The sequence below is a fragment of the Lissotriton helveticus genome, chromosome 10 (assembly GCF_964261635.1).
Source record: "Lissotriton helveticus chromosome 10, aLisHel1.1, whole genome shotgun sequence".
NCBI classification, from domain to species: domain Eukaryota; kingdom Metazoa; phylum Chordata; class Amphibia; order Caudata; family Salamandridae; genus Lissotriton; species Lissotriton helveticus.
Window position 1 is genome coordinate 199,376,908 of NC_136071.1, and position 18,496 is coordinate 199,395,403.

General features: G+C 45.9%; 1 protein-coding gene across 3 annotated transcripts in view; it reads left to right on the forward strand.

Moving 5' to 3' along the window:
- Window positions 1-18,496, forward strand: part of VWA3A (von Willebrand factor A domain containing 3A) — a 528,715-nt gene that overhangs the window by 339,279 nt on the left and 170,940 nt on the right. For all 3 annotated transcript variants that reach the window (XM_078665117.1, XM_078665116.1, XM_078665118.1), the window contains one exon: window positions 17,074-17,218. In XM_078665117.1, the coding sequence (XP_078521243.1) occupies window positions 17,074-17,218 (145 nt within the window). The remainder of the gene's footprint in view (window positions 1-17,073; window positions 17,219-18,496) is intronic.

Below are 18,496 nucleotides of genomic sequence, written 5' to 3' on the forward strand. Positions count from 1 at the left end.
TCACGGAACTCCTCCGTCAATCTCTGGAACCGCCGATGCGTCTGAAGAAGTTCCCATCTCTCCTCACGATGTGCAACCAGCAAGTCCAGCATCCGAATCTGGCCTCACTCAAACTAGCCGCTTGGCTCCTGAGTTCAGAGAATTTCAAAGCTTGACTATCCCGCCAGAATGTAGAGCAATCTTGGCTCGGGCACGGGCTGATAGCACCAACAAAACATACTCTTTGAAATGGAAGAGGTTTTGCATCTGGTGTAAAGGTCAAGGTATACATCCTTTCTCTTCCTCTCCGGAACAAATATTGCCTTACCTTCTCCAACTGGCGAACTCAGGCCTGGCTCATGCTTCCATCAGGGTCCATTTGGCAGCGATATCCCGTTACAGAAGATCTCCTACTGGCCCTTCTCTTTGGTCTAACAGATTGGTCAAACAGTTTTTAAAAGGACTCTACAGGACCTTTCCCCCTGTGAGAATTGTGCCACCTACCTGGCACCTGAACACAGTCCTTAACCAGCTCATGAAGCATCCCTTTGAGCCGGTACACAGGGCTGACCTGAAATACCTCTCTTGGAAGACAGCCCTCCTACTTGCTCTCACCTCCGCAAGACGGGTGAGTGAGCTTCAAGCTTTATCAATACAAGAGCCTTTCCTGGAATTCAAGCAGGATAGAGTAATCTTGCGGACAAACCCTAAGTTTATTCCAAAAGTCCAGTCGGACTTCCATCTCAACGAGCCGGTGGTCTTACGCTCTTTCTTCCCGAATTCCACGACGGCAGCGGAAAATTCGTTGCACTCTCTAGATCTTAAGCGCTGCCTTAAATTCTATATTGAAAAGACAAAAACCTTCAGGAAGTCTCATCAGCTATTTGTAGCTTACAGTAGACCCAGAAGAGGTCTTCCACTCACCGAGCAAAGTATTTCCCACTGGATTTCTGCAGCTATTTCGTTTTGTCATGAACAGGCAGGGCAGCCCCTGCAATCCAGGGTGCGAGCCCTCTCTACCAGGGTAATATCTACATCCATGGCGCTGTTTGCAGGAGTGCGGGTAATAGACATTTGTAGAGCGGTAACATGGAAGTCGCCACATACCTTCACTAGGTATTACTGCCTGGACACAGAACTCATGAAGGATGCTGCGGTGGGACAGGCAGTACTTCGTCATCTGTTTCAGTAGAGGTGAGCCTTCTTTTCATCCCTCCATCCTTCTCATGTATTCACATTTCTCTATTGTATAATTTGGTGGTATCTCTCGCTTACAAATGCATGTTTCTATCACTTGTTTGATATGTTGTTATCTAATGACCTGCATATCCTATACCATCCGAAATGTGCTTTGTTCATTGCTTGCTACTCTGACTCAGGCATGTGAATCTATGAAAGACACCCCTAATACTGGATAAGAAATGTTTTACTTACCTGTATCTGCAGCTATCCAGTATTGGTGTCTTTCATAGATTCACATGCAACCCTCCCGCCTCCCCTGGAAGGGCTCACCTACTTCTCTCAGTAATACCCCTACTTAGCTTAGTGCGTACGAAAATCTGAGGGACTGAGGCTCCTTCCAGGAGGGTTCTAGAGGGAGGTGACAGCTGAGTGGCTTTTCTAGAGTTTGGTCCTTTCTACAAAAGGCTAGAGATAGGTTACTAATGTGAGGCCTTTAGCAGTGGCGTCACTAGGGGGGTGCGGGGGGTGCGGACCGCACCGGGTGTCACCAATAAATGGGGTGACACCAATCTGTGCTCTGCAGCTCTGCAGCCTCGCCTCTGCTCTGCTTTACAATCAGAGGAAAGGAACCCCGAGGCACGAGGAGGCGATACAAACAGTTACATCCAGGAGCACAGTCAGACAGGTGAACAATGGAAGGGAACTGGAGCACGTGATTGCACGCCCCTTCTCGAGCCGGGAGCTTTAGCAGGGCCTCACAGAGAAGTTATACAGCCTAGCGCTCAAAAGTGAACTCTGCTAGAGCTATGATGGACGGCGTTGACAACTCAGATATGCCAGTGATGTTTCAGGTATTACGGAATTACACTTGTTGGCACATAGAATAAGAAATTATACCTTGTACCATTAGGCACCCTTTGCCAAGGTGTATGCAAAGAGCAAATCGAATCTGTTTTGCATGCGTTCTGATAATAGTCAAGGTGCACAAGTTATTTTGTACCGGTGCCTGTTTTTGCAAAAAATGAAAACGGAGGAAACAGAGTATGAAATTAATGCACATCAAGTGCATTACTTGTGTGAAGTTCGTAGAGCTACCTGGTTCATATTTTTTGGCAATTTCAAGAAATTAAACAAAATGATGTTGCAAAAACGTAGGTCTGTCTTTCAGATTTGAAGACTGGAAAGTTTAAGTGCTTCCTTTCTGGTTAAACACTGCCAAAATCATGCTCCATTAGCTTGCTCAATTTAACTATTCGAGGATTTCTTTAGTTCTGGGCAGAGTTTGTATGATTCCCTAGCATGGAGGAGACAATGAAAATAGTGCAAAATGCATTTGTTCCAACTCTGAAGAGTCCTCTTCTGAGCAGTGTGTGCAGGGGCGCTGACTGTCATGCCTTCCTTGGAGAGGACATTGGGACAGAAAGGATGCTTAGAGCCTTCGCCCATCCTAGGCAGCGGCGTAGCTGGGGGGGAGGGGAGGGGGGGGGACAGTGGGGGCGGTCACCGTCATCCCCACTATTTTGGGGGAGGCGGCGGCACAGTGCACACATTACGTGTAATTATTAGTGCACTGTGCAAACGCACCTGCTGTTTGTGTTCTGCCCGCAGGAAGGGCAGTGCTTTGAAACTCAGGACTTTTTTGCAATGGCTATTTACCGGTTTTTTTTTTGTTTTCCGTGGGGCACTATGGGCCCTAGTGCAAGCGGGAGGAAATGTGAACACCACCTCCGTGTGCGAGAGCAAAAAATAGTGACAATTGACTTGAGATTGGGCACTTTACACCCCAGAGCCCTGGAGCCACTGCACCTGCTGTACTAAGAACAGCTACGTACCTATTTGCTTTGTCAGTCTTGAGGTACTGTATTAGGAGCTTTCTCAACATTTTAACGTGGCAGTTAGTTTCGCCCAGAGTGTGCCGTGTTGTCAAGCCAGACAGTGTAATCATATTGTCAAGTGTGTTGCTGCCGAGTTGTTCAGTGCAGTGTTTTACAGTCTAGTCTCATGCCTGCCTGTGCAGTGTGGTGCTGTTTTTCTTGACTAGTGCCACATAACATGTGGAGAAGTGTGGCTCAATGGTTAGAGCGGCAGACCCTAATGCAGAGGTCTAACCCAGGACCAGGGTTCAATTCCCCGCCTCGGCGGGTCTTGGGCTCAAAAATTCCACGGACCTGATAATTCTTGCCTCGGTGCCTATTCCAATCATGGAGTCCCACTCTGCAACTCTGGGCAATGGCTTGCTTAATCTCCACAACAGCCCCCACAACGCTAAGGATGCCTAGCCTCCACCTTGGGGGTGCCCAGGAGTGGACACCTCACAGGGAAAGCCAGGATGGGTTCCACAGTGGTATTCGTACAAGCGCCTTGAGACCCTTGCGGGTGAGTAGTGCGCTATACAAGTATCAATTACATTAACATGGGGTGCAGTGTAGGTTATGGTTTAGTGAGGGTTCTTGAGGCCTACTGTGGGTCCTTATTACTTAGTATTTGACCACACTGTTTAGTCTGGTGCCATATTGACCAGTGTTGCGCCATCGGGGTATCCAGAGTGGTGCCATTTTGTCTAGTGTGGTGTAATGTTGCTAAGCTGGTGACATATCATCCATTGCTGGGTCATTGCGGTTTGTGTGGTGACGTTTTGTCTATTGTGGTGTCCTTCTCTCTAGTATGATGCTGTGCTGTTCATTGTGATGCCATGTTAAACAAAGTTGTGCCATGTTGTTTAATATGGTGCCATCACGTTTTCCACTGTGGCTTCATACTTTCTAGAGTAATGTCAATGTTGTGTTGTGCATTGTGGCTCCATGTTTTAAGTTATCCAAAGCAATGCTATAATGTGAATCTCTGGTATTGACCTTGGTGGTATGCTGCCATGTTGTCTAGTGTTGTGTTGTGTTGTCCTGTAGTCCCGTTATTTGCCAACTGTGTCCACTGGCGGACTCAGAGCGGAAGAGGTCCATGCGGTAAGTCGTGAGGGGGTGACACCATGTGTTACCCGCACCGGGTGCCACCAACCCTAGTGACGCCACTGCCTTTAGGCCTATTTATCTATATGTCTATGGGACATTACTTTATTTATGTACCGGGGACTCCCATTCCGATGACAGGGAATGATTCAGGCATGTGAATCTATGAAAGACACCAATACTGGATAACTGAAGTTACAGGTAAGTAACACATTTCTTTTACATGATTGATTAACTATTTGCGAGTTCCTTTAAGGCCTTCTCATTATTTTCTCATTTGCTTCTCCTATTGACCTTTAGTTCTACAGGTAAAGTTGTTCACTTAAATGTACATATGTATGTGTCTGTGCCATGTGTTATATAAAATGTATTTGTCAATTAATGATTATTCTGTTGCTAGTTTCCCAATGTTTTTACAAACTTGTGTAGCAGTGCACTACCTTTGCTGCTAAGGAAGCATTCCATTTCCCATGGGCACCATCCCTCAATTTTGTGAGGGTTTTCTGTTTTCTTGGTCATTTCCCTTCATCCCATTGCCACTTCTGTTTTTACAGTTATTGCTTGGTATTTACTGTTTGCTGTTCCTTTGCTTTTCCCAAGAAAGTCCACTGTGGTTTCAGTGTCAGGTTCCTCACATAGATGCAAATAGTATTTCCTTTACTTCCCACCAGAACTAAATTTCAGCAAGGTGTTCCTATACCCAGTGGTAAAATGATTTGCTTAGTTCCACAAAGATTTTCCCATATATACCATGCTTGGGAAATGCCCGAAACTCTGCATAGAAAACTGACAGCGAGTTTGATGTTTTCCTGCATTCTTGTCCACAATGTTTATATTTGGACATCATTTGAGTTATACCAGGGGTCGCAGCTGCGACCTCTGGTGTTCAGCGTGCGACCCCTGTCTTGTGGGTGCGACCCCTGGCTTCATCAAGGCCGGGTGAGGCAAATCCCAAGGGAGACTGGAAGTCCCAGATGTTAGTTTCAGTGTCCCACTGCATTGCATTACTGGGAAAAACTATTAAAACGGTACAGCACCGTTCTGAAGGTTCGATGCAGCCTGTGGTTTCAGTTTCGCGTCAGCTGCCTTCACAGTGCATGCTCTGTTGCATCGTTAACTGCAGTTTCACAAGCAAATGACAGAAAACAAACTGTGATGAAGGTAAGCGTGGGGAGAGACTGCAATTTTATTGTAGTGACAATGTTGCCGGTGCTAATAAAATGCCTAGATTCTAGATACTCAGCATTATACAGAATGCTCCATACTTGCCTTTTCTCACTACAGTGATAGACTTTGGTATTTATAAAACTTGGAGAATAAAACCCCAAATTAATTATGTGAGTGTGTTCATTTTTATCTTTGGGAGCAGAATGTATTTGCCCTTTTGCCTAGAGACAACTTAAATGTATTTGTATATGTAAGAACATGAACCAGCCTAATTCACAAACATATTAATGCCGCCACAAGTCTAAAAGAGTATTAGACATTAATCTTTCTTAAAGGCCCTTCTAAACTTCCTAAAAAGTGACGTTTCCCTAAACACTGAAAAACCAGTTGTGCTTTTTTATTTCTTGTTTTGATAGCTTTTGATCTTTGGGATTTAGGTGGAGTATAACAATGAAAAGCTAAGGAGCATTTCTATTAAAATGTGGAGTAAGGCATTAGATTCTGCAATTGCCACAATCATGGCCCGTCGTATGAGTGCAGGTTTTTTGCCGGGGTAAAATTTGTGTGCACAAACATTGCATTTTACACATGTGTAAATCCCTTTTGCTAATTTGCACATGACTAAAATAAAACCTTTTTCCATAATCTACAGTAAAGCGAACTTGGTTAGAAGTATCTGGAGATAAACACGTATAGGGGCTGGGCATACGAGTGCTAAAGCAATCAATACATGAAGGGGATATAGGGATCTATGTATATAGGTTACAGGCAGCTTTGTGCCCATGATCCAGCGGCGTACTAGCAACAGATACTCCAATACCGTATACTCACCTGGGCCCATAAAAACTCACTCACAATCTGGGTAAACCGTTGGAGTGAAAGTTTATTAATTTCCATAACTCAAGATTGATTATTCCTTATTCCTAACCAACCTTTCACAGATCAAAAAGTTCTTTCCTCTGGTCGATGGACCATTAGTTGAACTAGTTGATGGTGAAAATTCTATTCGAACTTTACCCTCTAGGTAAATAACCACAGACTCAGGGAAAGTTTTAAATCTTTATCTAAATTATTTGCATGTGAACCACTCCAAAGTACAGTACATTCACCATCACTCATAGGAGAGAAAATTCAATTAATGAAATCATTACCATATACTTTAAACTTGCAATGACTTATGCTCAGAAAGGAGAGGACAGAGAGAGAAGAACATGTGCAAACTCTAGAAATTGATAATTACCAAGGATGGTGTGAAGACCAACCCGTGGCCAAAGGGCTGGTAGGGGTCCCGTGGGACAGGTCAGGAGACAAAGTCTTCAGGACAGGATTCAGGACAGGATAGATGACCTCTCTAGCACCGATGATCATGCCGCACCCCTCTCTGACTCTCTCTTCCTCCTCGAGATTCTCCAGCGTTCTTCTTTCTAAGCCTAATATTTAGGATAGGAGGTTTTGCATTCAGTTCTTCATCAGCATCTCACAGCATCTCTCCAACAGCACCCACGGCTCACAGCATCTCAGCCTCGACGTCTCTCTAACTAACTAAAAACGACCTCAATTATACCTTGTCTCTCATCATGGACCACCCATTGATGGTCGTAAAATACTAACTCTGATTGGTCAGGCGAGGGGGAAAAATCATCACACAATGCTTACATATCACTCTTTTCAGTTAGCCCATTGTTAATAAACCCATCCCCTTAATTTGTATTCATGCTTTATTTTCCCCCCTGCATTCACATTGCATTTGATACAAATGTATAATGTTATTATGAGGTTTTATTCAATCAGGTTGTGTCCAGTTTCCCAGGCTTCAGGCAGGCTGTGGCCTTCCACTCTTCTTGATCCGCACGTTATTCTTCCGGCTCAATCTCACCAGGCATGTGCGGAGGTCATGTGTCTAACAAACTCTGGACTCATACGAAAGGCCCAAATGCACACTAATAACGAAGTCAGAAAAAACAGACGTTACTTTCAAGAATAAAGTGTTTCACTGTATGGCACCCATCTCTACTCTAATTCCCTTTACTCATTAATATTTTCCCTGCATTAGCATTAGTAAACTAGCTCCATTTAGTTTCAAACAAGCAGATGTAAAGCATGTGAGTCTTCAGGTAGCCATATTAACACCTTCTGCTCATGCGCAAGAATTTCCCTCCAAGCGACAGCTCGTCATACTGCGTAGATGCAATTGACGCATGCGCATTAAAGATTTCCCGTTAGCAGCCATTTTAGGAAGTCACTTGAGTTATTCATCTTAGTAAACACATAGGCAAGCTTCTCTGATCCTTCTATTGTTGTGGTGTGTATTAGTTTTACACAATACATAATTAATAACATGTTAGGAGTTAAATGAGAGGATTGCTTCCGAGCAAGTCTCTTTTCTACGAGTCCTTGGTCCATCACACACATGGACTTAGTTGAGATGCAGCTTGCTGCGCATAAAAAAGGAGGAACACATTGGTGATGAAGGCTAAGTACAAATAGGCCACCAAGTCATTGGGGCTGATAGATTAACAGGAGTTGTATATAGGTAAGAAGGGGTTAAGTGCCTGGGCTATGTGAGAGGGAGTAGGTAACCCAAAAGAGACCTCTCATGGGTCTCACCGAGGGAGCAGTCCTTCAAAATCTCCTCAGGAGGGTGAGGTCTCTGTCATACAAAAGGAGAAAAAACAACCATCTGTCTCCTCTCAAATACCCGAAAAGGCTAGGTCTGAGCTGCCTACACCACCACCTAAAGTCTCTCACTCCTTCAAGAAACCGTCATCTGTACCATCTACTAACAGAACATCAACGAGCGTCTCTCCGTCAATGAAAATAGACATACACATCAGTATCTATGACAGCGACCATAACCACAGTCTCAACTCTAACTACGGCATCGTGTTTCTCGACAACATCCTCGTCAACGGCTCATACACATGGACCATTGACACTGAAGATCACTCTGACTTAATCTTCAACGACAGTGAAGACGATTCCTTCATCAACAACGACAGCCCCCCCCTGTCGATAATGACGAGGTCATTTCCTTTGAAGGAACACTCTGCTCTCTCGATGTCGTTGCTACTATCCTTGTCTATGACATCATCAGTTGCCCCATCAACGAGAGAAAAAATGAAAAAACAAGAAAAAATAAAACAGTTAACTCCTGCACATACCTCTCTAAGCAAGGTGTCACCATTGTTACCAGCCTTTCTCTTGGATGGAGAAGATTTAGATGAGGAGGGGCTGTTTGGGGTTGCACACAGCCCATCCGAGCTGCACGTCAAGTGCCATGAGGAGCAAGATTTTTATGCCCTTCAAAATCAATGTCATCACCAATACCAAGAGGAAATGGTGAGTCTGCCTTCTTCATTAGTTACAGATCTGCAATTCATGCTCTCAGATTATAGAAAGCATTTTCCACCAACTTCATCTACTACTGCACAAGCTTCCTCACCTGCAAAATCTCCATCAATTCCACAGCATACACCATTGTTATTGTCTACGTCGGTACGGTATGCTCCTCAAACAGCTCTCCTCCAGGACCCAACCACTTGAGAAGAGGGGGAGCTCTGTGACCCCCACACAGAGTGGGATGATTTTCTATTGCCTACACCATCATCCCCATCACCAACTCCAGTGGATTCCCCAACGGAAGACATTGGGGGATTGCATAACCTGCTAGAAAGAGCAGCTAAGAGGTTCAATCTGCCCATGCCCACTATGCAGACGGACTGGTTTCTGTATGATTTCAAGGAGCATTTTTGGAAGACTATAAGGGCTATGCCTATTGTTACTGAGGTTCTACCATGCTTGGATAAAAAAACAAAGCTATAGAAGATGCTCCTGCATGTCTCACTGGTCACCCAAGGTCTGATTCAGTTCTAACACAGGCAGCCCAGTGCAGATCTAAAACATCCTCAGTGCCAATCTCAGCCCCGCCAGGCAAAGAAGGTAGGTACCTTGATAATATTGGTAAGTGCTTTTCATCCCTGTCAGTGCTTACTGTAAGTGCGGCAAATTCTCTGGTGGTTTTTGGGATATATGATCACCAAATGTGGTCTTATATTACCCCATATCTGGACCAGCTCCCAGAGGACATCAAAGCAGAGGCCAAAAAAGTTCTAAAGAAAGGTGAGTTCCCATCATCGGAGGTGATAGATTGTGCCATGGACATTGCCACTACTGCATTCAGACAACTTGCAGGAGCTGCTGTGTTAAGGAGCCACGGCTGGCTCCAAGCTACCTCTTTTAGACCGGAGGTCTAAACAGCCGCGGTCAGTAGTAGGTGTTCCTGCGGGGGGTGAAGAGGGGAGGGGGAGGGGCAGGGTGGGGAGCAGTAATCTATGGATTACGGAGCTTTACATGTAAATAAACATATAAATAAATAAAACGAATTTCGTTGCGTGCACTGCATCCCCAAATGCGATGCAGTGCGCGCAACGAAATTCGTTTTATTTATTTATGTGTTTACTTACCTGTAAAGCTCCACAATCGATAAATTACTACCCCCCACCCTGCCCCTCCCCCAGCCCACGTCACCGCCCTGCAGGAGCACCTACTACCAACCGCGGCTGGGTCTAAAACAAGAACATTGGATCTACCCTTCAATGGAAAAGCCCTTTTCGGCAAGCATATTTATGAAGCCCTCCAGGCCATTAAAACAGACACTGACACAGCTAAGTCATTGGGCACACTTCAATATCGGATATCGTTACCCCCTCACATTCATCTGCCTCTCAGCTGTTTCGTCCCCAGTACTCATAACGGCAACCACCACAATCAGTCTACAATAGGCCAGCACCAAGAGGTAGAGCGGGACATCAGGGAAAGGACACTGGCTGACATCAATGACCGCCTACAGGCTCTGGCTATTCCCCTTTTCAGACTAGGAGAAAGAATATGCAACTATATCCAACGCTGGCAAGATATAACAGCAGATCAAATCTCCATTCCGAAACATCTATGCCTTCTCAAGTTGGAGGTCAAAACCATGCTCAAGAAGGGGGCGATAGAAAGAGTTCCTGCTTCACAACGGGGAAAGGGATTCTACTACCATCTTTTCTTGGTCTTCAAAAGGTTGAGGGAGTGGCGACCATTTCTAGTCCAGAGAAGCCTCAACACCTATCTCAAAAAGCAGTTATTCCATATGGTAACATTGCAAAATATTCTGCTTAACAAGGGAGATTATATGTCAATCCTCAACCTCCAGATGCCTATTTTCACATCCACATCCACCCGTCGTCCAGGAAATTCCTAAGATTCAAAGTAGCCAGCAACTATTACCAGTTCAGGGTTCTTCCTTTTGGCCTGAAGTCTGCCACATGAATAGTCATAAAGTGTCTGGCTCCTGTGGCAGCCTTCTTGCGGGAAAACAAGCACCAGGTGTATCCCTATTTAAACGATTGGTTAGTCAAGGCACCTTTCAAACAAAACACGCTGCACAGGAGTCCACAACAGCGTGCACAACCTGATTCAACGAGCTGGGCCTCCCTCTGAATCTGGAAAAGTCAGTTCTCTACCCATCAAGAAGCATAAAGTTCTTGGGAGCAACGCTCGACACTACAGTCTGCAAAGCGTACCCCACGTCAAGCAATTAAAGCTAATGTCATTAGCAAAAGTGGTACAAAGAAAAGGGTCTCTTTCAGTACACCTCTATAAGTCTCTCGTAGGGATGATGCCATCATGCATTCCTCTGTTTCCATTCTGCCATCTAAGAATGTGCCAGGAAGAACTTGACAGATAATGGATTCAGGCAATAGGGTATTTCTACGACCTCATCAATGTCACTCCGTCCATGGTCAGAGCCCTATCCTGGTGGATGCATCAATCGAATCTGTCATTCGGCCTTTCTTTCCTAAGTCCAGCTTCTCCGCCAGTCATCACCACTGATGCCTCACTACATGAAAGGGGAGCGTACCTTCAGGATCTGCAGGTCAGCGTGAGGTGGCCACTGTCTCATCGGCATTCCCATATCAATTTGCTCGAGCTCAAAGCGGTACACCTATTCTTGAAGGCTTTCCTTCCAAGGATAAGAAACTGCACTGTACTCATCTGAACAAACAATACAACCACAATATACTACAACAACCAGTAGGGCGGTACAAGATCACATCTCCTTCCCAGGAGCTACAAAGCATCTGGGAATGGTCCATTCGCCATGGAGTGCATCTACAAGCAGAACCTGTACCGGGAAAGCAGAACACGATAGCGGACACTCTGAGCAGGTTCAGGACTTCTTGCACGAGTGGGAGCTGAAGCAGGAAATACTTAACAACATCTTCTCTCTGTGGGGCAAACCGGAGGTCGACCTCTTTGCAATCCCCAGAACCATAAATGCCGGTTCTTTGCAAGTTGGCATCATCATTGGAGATCATAGATCATGAGGGAATGCATTTTTGGTGGCATGGTCTGGATTGTTCCCAATCGGGACCCCAGTCTCTTTGCTTTCTCCCCTAAATTAGTATGGTAAGTACTTAGGTACATAACAGATTGGACACTGGTGTACCCTTATCAGTCCCCAGTATATGGTACTGAGGTACCCAGGGCATAGGTACACCAGTGGCCCCCCTTGGGCTGAAGCATGCATTATGCCACCCATGGGGGACCTCTTAAACTATAACTACTGGCCTGCCATTGCATCCTGTGTAAGCTGGTGCTAGTACCTCCTACAACAGATATAGGCCATGAGACTCTTCGGAAGAGGAAGTGATATGTGCGCGATACAAATGTTCCTGACTTGACTTGACTCCTGGCTAGGTTTCCCTATATCTGAGGTCAGTGCACTTAAAACCTATAAGTCACCCCTAAAGCAGGCCTTTCAATCCTGAAGGCAGGGTACTCGGTTCTAAGTGTGAGGGTGCCCTTGCATGAGCAGGACACCCCTACAACCTTCGGAATACATTCTGCCGGGTTGTAAGTGCATCAGCCATTACGCTACATAGAGTGGCCATGCGTCATTGCACAATGACATCTCTAAACTATCTGTAACAAACCCTGTCATGTTTGGTATCAAACATGTTGGAATCATACACCTACACCTTAAAGGGTGTGGGAGGTATGATTCTATGCACTGTAAAGCTCCTCCGGGAGGCCCTCAGTGCTCCTGGTACCAGTCTTCTAGACCCAGACAGCACAACATGGCTGCTGCCGACCAGGGACACAATTCTACCCTCCTGCTGCTGAGTCAAGCTCGAGCAGGGGAAGGCAGAACAATAGGTTTCCTGTCACATGAAGGTGTGACCACCTCCCAGACAGGGTCTAGTGTATTGGGACCGGGTGGGAGTGCTTGACAGCGCCACTCAGTCTGCTTGAGGGGCACATTTGGTGCCCTCCTTGCATTGTCCAGCTCAGGGAGCTGTTGGCTCCCGCTCTGGTGTGAAACTGGACAATTGACATGGGAGTATCATCCCCAATGTGTGACTCCTCCCCTGGGAGGGAACCCTGATTCGTCCCAACCCTTTCCTTAGGGTACTTAAGGGCTTACCTGTTGGTGGGTCCCTAGATTCGTCGTGGGACAAGATTCACTTCAAGACACCACTTCTTCTTCGACCATCTGGGCACTCTGGACTTTGCTGGACTTCGCTCTGTGCATCAAGACTGCAACTAGGAAGACTCCTGCTGCTCCTGGTCTCGTCGCCCTGCTCGTCTGCTGAAACATCCATGCCTGTGCTCCATACAGGAACCTTACAAGGCCTGTGGACATCCAAGACACCTAAAGGAATCTTCCTTGAAGTGAAGGAGTCACTTCCCTGCATCTGCAGGCACCACAACGAAGCTGACATCTGCTGATCCCGAGCTCCCACGGACTCCGAAAGGCTCAGCAACACAAGTGGTGGTCCTTCACATCTCTTGATGCCTGCCCTGTCCTCTCACCAAGTTTGAGGCCTGTATCCCTCGTCAAAGCCACAGGAACCGAACCCCTGTGCACCGCATCAACTAGCTGTTGCAAAGGCTTGTTGGCTTCCTTCCTCCAAGATCTTTTGGCGGCTCCAGGTAGCCCCAACCTCACGCATCTTCTGTGATCAAGATCTTCACCCTCACTATCACTTGCGCCGTGGTCCTGCATCTTTGCTGAGCTGCTCGAGGTCCTCTTGCGACTCCAGTGCCTCTGGCCTGTGGGTCCTCTTGAGGGTCTTGTTTGATTTCTGTGAGCTCCCCTGATTGCTCCAGGCCTGCCCTGACTCCCCTGCTTGTGGGGAGTCACCTGGACCTTGCTGGTTCCGACACTGCACCTTCTTCGCTTTCCACTTTGTTTGCAGTTGCCAAGGCTTGTTGGTGCTCCTGACTGACACCGACCCCTCTACTCTCGGCATCTGATGTGGGACAGCTTGTGAATTGCTCCTGGTCTTCCATAGCATCGCCTGGTCCTCACAGCTGCAGCTCCAAGATCACCGTCATCTCTCCTGCAACACCCGACACCAGTGGGCATTCGTCTTCCGTGCCTCCTGGTCATTCCTGAGTGGCATAGTCTCTGTCCCCTCTTCTTGCAGGTGCTTCTCACCTTGAATCCACCTTTGGGTTCCAACGGACACTTTCACCTTCTCCAGCAGCGGCATCTTCCTGAAGTCTCCCAGTGAGTTTGACTGTGGTTTCCGACACCACTTCACACCTGTGTACCCAGCTTCCCTGGTGTACGTATCTTGGTTCCTAGGGTACCCACAGGTGGGGTGGCTCTTCTACCTTCTGTCTTCCACAGGGTTTCTTCAGGGTCCACTGGGAAGGGTCTGTCTTCTTTAAAATTGCGACCGCGACTTACCCGTTGACTTGTATTGAGAACGCGGTTGTGTTCCCACACTGCACATGACCTCTGTGGGGTTCCTAGATACTCACCTTGGTTGGTTCCTTGGGTCCCCAGCACTTCTACATCTTCTGGGTATAGTCTTGACTCGAGTTGCGGTTCGCATACCATTATTTTTATATGGTTTGGCCTCCCCCAGTGACCACTGTGTATTCGTGCTACTTACCTGTTTTTATTACAAAGTATTGTGTGCATCATGTATATCTCCATCTGGATGTGTTAGTGAGTGTCTTATAATAAATACATATTTTTATAAATACAATGGGGCTCATTATGATGGAGGATTTTCCGCATCCTCCGGGCCGGCGGAAGCCACCGCCGGCCCGGAGGATGTGGAAAATCCTCTGCGGACCCACCAAAGACCCACCGCCACATTAGGATGGCTGGTGGGTCCTGGTTTCAGTCCGCCGCTTTTCCGCCGCGGTTGACTTACAACCGCGGCGGATAAGCTGTAACATGGCTGGCGGTGTCTATCAAACACCGCCAGCCATATTAGGATGGAGTAAAAAGTATGCTTTTCCACGGCGGCTTTTCCGCCGTGGAAAAGCATACGGACCTTCACTTCGGGGGCCCGCTGCGGGCCCCCTGGGTGAAGAGGGGGTGCACATGGGGGGTACCTATGGTACCCCCCTGCATTTGCATGCACAAAGCGGCAGGCACCGCGCGGTGCCTGCCGCTTTGTGCACGCAAACGCTGTGCATGCATTTTTAACATTGCGGCGGGTGCAGCTTGAAGCTCCACCCGCCGCAATGTTAAAAATAGAGGATGTGACGGCCACCCTGGCGGTCACATCCTAATCTGTATGGAGGGACCGCCGCTGCCCCTGCGGACGGTCCCTCCTACTCTATGGTGGCGGACGGACTCAAGTCCGTCCGCCATCATAATCGGCCCCTTAGTGTAGTTTCACCTAATCTATACCAATAAGATTATGTTCTGGTGAAACAAGCTGCTTTACATTCCTTCTGCCCTGAAGGCTTCTCTCCACAGCTACTACTTAGAGAGCTTGCTAATGTTGTCTAAGACCCCTAAAATCACCATAAGGGTTGTCTGAATTAGTGCAGGGTGCCCACTTACATAAGTGTGCACCATATACTAAGCCAGCTTCTCACAAGGCCCACTAGTAGCATTTAATTTACAGGCCTTGGGCACTTTCCTAGGGACTTATAAGCAAATCAAATATGCCAATTGGGCATTAGTCAATGCTACTATGTTTCGAGGAGAGAGCACATGCACTTTAGCACTGGTTAGCAGTGGTAAAGTGTCCAGATTCCTAAAGCCAACAAAAAACAAGGTCAGAAAAAGAGGAGAAAGGCAACATGTTTGGAGTGACCCTGCAGAGGTAATTTTCTGCAGACGGGTAGCTGACAATTACAGAATTGGTTTCTATTTGAGGATACCAAGTGGAATCAAATAGACAATAGCACAATTCAAGTTGTCTGTGATGTCACTAGAACCCTGAGGTAGAAAATTCCTCTTATTGACAACTACCCATATACTTTTTTATGTTATGTATACCTTCCCCCTGATCCTCTTCCCCTGTGCAGTTTACTCTATGGAGCAGCTGCTAAAGGGAAGAGGAATCCTGTAGAAGACATGTCAACATGATTACATATCCTTAAGACCCCTACCCCTAACTGTACTCTAAGAACAACAATTTTTCAGTGTTGTGCTAATCACCTCCGCCATTTTGTTAGGGGTCTCTCCTCCACTGAACACACAAAATACACCAGGCATCTAACAGCCCTCCCACACCACCCTTGAAAACACCCTGCCCTTCCAATATTAGTTACAAGAAAACAGCATCTGGAATCTTGCCTTCTTCCCCACCTCCCTCTGTGGACTCACACGTCACGCGGCCCACATGCTCCCAGTTCTGAGTCGGCGAATGGGGAGCCAGTGCTCCAGTGCTGTGCTGACATTGGCTCTCTGAGAGCAGTTGATTAGCGCGGCCTTGAATTCCCTGTCATTACTGGTCTATGCTGCTCTTGGGTCTATGGAGATCTGAGGGAGGTGGACAATGAACCCCCACAATACTGCGTCCCGCACACCTCTGTAGGACAGTGGGCGGAGAGGGGTCAGAATCTTCTCTAGAACCGGTTTCAGGACCTATACTTTCACTACCCTAATATCAGAGCAGTGGACAGAGTGAAACTCAATTTTTCATAGCCTGAAAATTGGACTTCGAAACGCCTGTCCTTCAGAAAGGCTCCATGTGGAAGCCATTCATAACATGTTTTACTGAAGGCCCTTTGTCAAACTCAAAGTTAATATATTGATAAGCACTTTATTTATGTACATAATGAAGTTTATCTTCAGTTCCTGTAAACCTAGCTTTTTAAAAATCATTTATTGAAGTAGATATATTAATATTAGACTCAGTCTTGTTCTGTGCTTTATCCATATACCCAATTCTGTTCTCAACATCATGCATATATATTTCTAATATTATTGAGCTGTATGTTGTGGTCTGTCACTGCTTGGTTAGCTGTGCTGTAAAAATACCAACATGAATAAAAATAAAAAGCATGAAGGTATAAGATAACACACACGTGAATTTATTGTGAAAACAAATGATTAACAGTGTGTTGCATTTTTAAGAGTGTATTGCATTTTTAAATGATTTTAATAGCAATTCCTGGTTTGGAAGGAGATGGGTTGCCTAGATAAAGTTTATACAGTTTTGTAACAAACAATTGGATAAACTACAGATAATAACAAAATAATAATGATCCAGTTATTATGAATTGTAGCAAATTGGAGAATAGATCAGTTACCTATAATATTTTACTATTCTCTGTCAATGCAATCAACCAACGGACTACTTAAGAATCTCTAAGTTGCCCAGACAGAACTGTTTGCAAGTGTTAGTGCAGTATGATTACTAATAAACGTTTTATAACATTCTGCAAGACTACAGTTGAATTCAGAAGACAATAGTAAAATTCTGTATAAAGTAAGTAAACTACTGGAATTGAGCAATTATTTGTCTTATTTTAGGAAGCCGGCGATTGTTTGGCAGTATTTTAGAGAAAAATGTTTGTATCTTGCTTGACACATCTGGATCTATGGCACCCTTTTTGGTAGAGGTAAAGAAAGAACTTACGTCACTGATATGGGAGCAGCTAAGAAATAACAACACAAGGTATGTCAGTAATTACAGTATTTGAAACTTATGTCCAGAGAGCTCCATTGTGAATGTTCTGGGACAAATGATCAGTATGCAATATTTCATTAAATGCTGTTTCAGCATTTATGCGTATATCACGCTTTCAGTGATCCCTATCTATTGCTCGCGATGCCAGCTGGCATGTGGGTAGCAACGAAGGACCGCCACTCAGTTTTATCTTGAGGAAGTTTCTGTACGGTGCCCCAGTTGTGGTTCAGGGTCTTTATTTATGTTTCCATAGTTTGCGTCCCAGTGCTTGTTGGCCTGCTTTGCTTCTGTTTACCTTTCAGGGCCCAGTGGACCCCTGTTCTTCTGATGGACTCTTGTTTTTTTCTGATGGTCTGTCCTATTTATATCCTTCTCATAATGATGGTGTCCATGCTGTCTTGCTTGCATCTGGTGAGCAGTTCCTGATTGGAGATGGTTTGCGGCCAGAAAATACACAAGATTCTGCTCACATTACTGGTGTGGAAGGCAACATTGGTGATGCCGCTTTTCAACATCCACCAGCTTTCTGGTTCATACAAAAGTGTGGATCGAATGCAGCTCTGGTAAAGCCTCAGCCTGGGGTTGGTGCTATACGGAGATGGCCCCCACACATTGTTCAACATCCTAAAGGCATTCCTGCCCTGTTTCCTTCTGCCCTTGATGTCAATGCCTGTCTTTCCATCATGTCTCAGAGTACTGCCTAGGTAGGTGAACTCTTCATTCACAGTTCAATTCTCTCCATCCACCTTGTCTGGCGAAGGGTTTGGGATGTTGAATGGCATGATGTCTGATTTCTTATTCTCCAGTATTCAATCTTTCATAGATTCACATGCTTGTATCTTCCCCGTCGTCATGGTGGGAGTCTCCCGGTAAATGATAACCATAGCAGTAGAAGAAAAAACTGCCTGGAAGCCATAGAGTAGTGAAACCACTAGGCAACCTCTCCTCCTCATTATGTGGCCCAAACTACAGCCAATCAGCTGCCTGCACCAGCCTACACCATTCCCAGCAGAGCCACCATACCTCAGATTTCCCTGAGCTCTGCTCAGTTTCTTCTGTCTTCACTGAACTTTTGACCTTCACAGTTGGAAGTCAGGTACTGTTCTTTTCTTGTCAAGCATTATTTCATTCAGAATGTCTGAAAGCTCCAAGAAGAGCCTTTTCAGAGCTTGCAGGTCCTGTGGCAAGTACAGAATATTTTTTGAGGATCCACACAAGGAGTGCTTGTACTGTCTGTACCCTAAGCATATTCCTAAGGACTGCAAG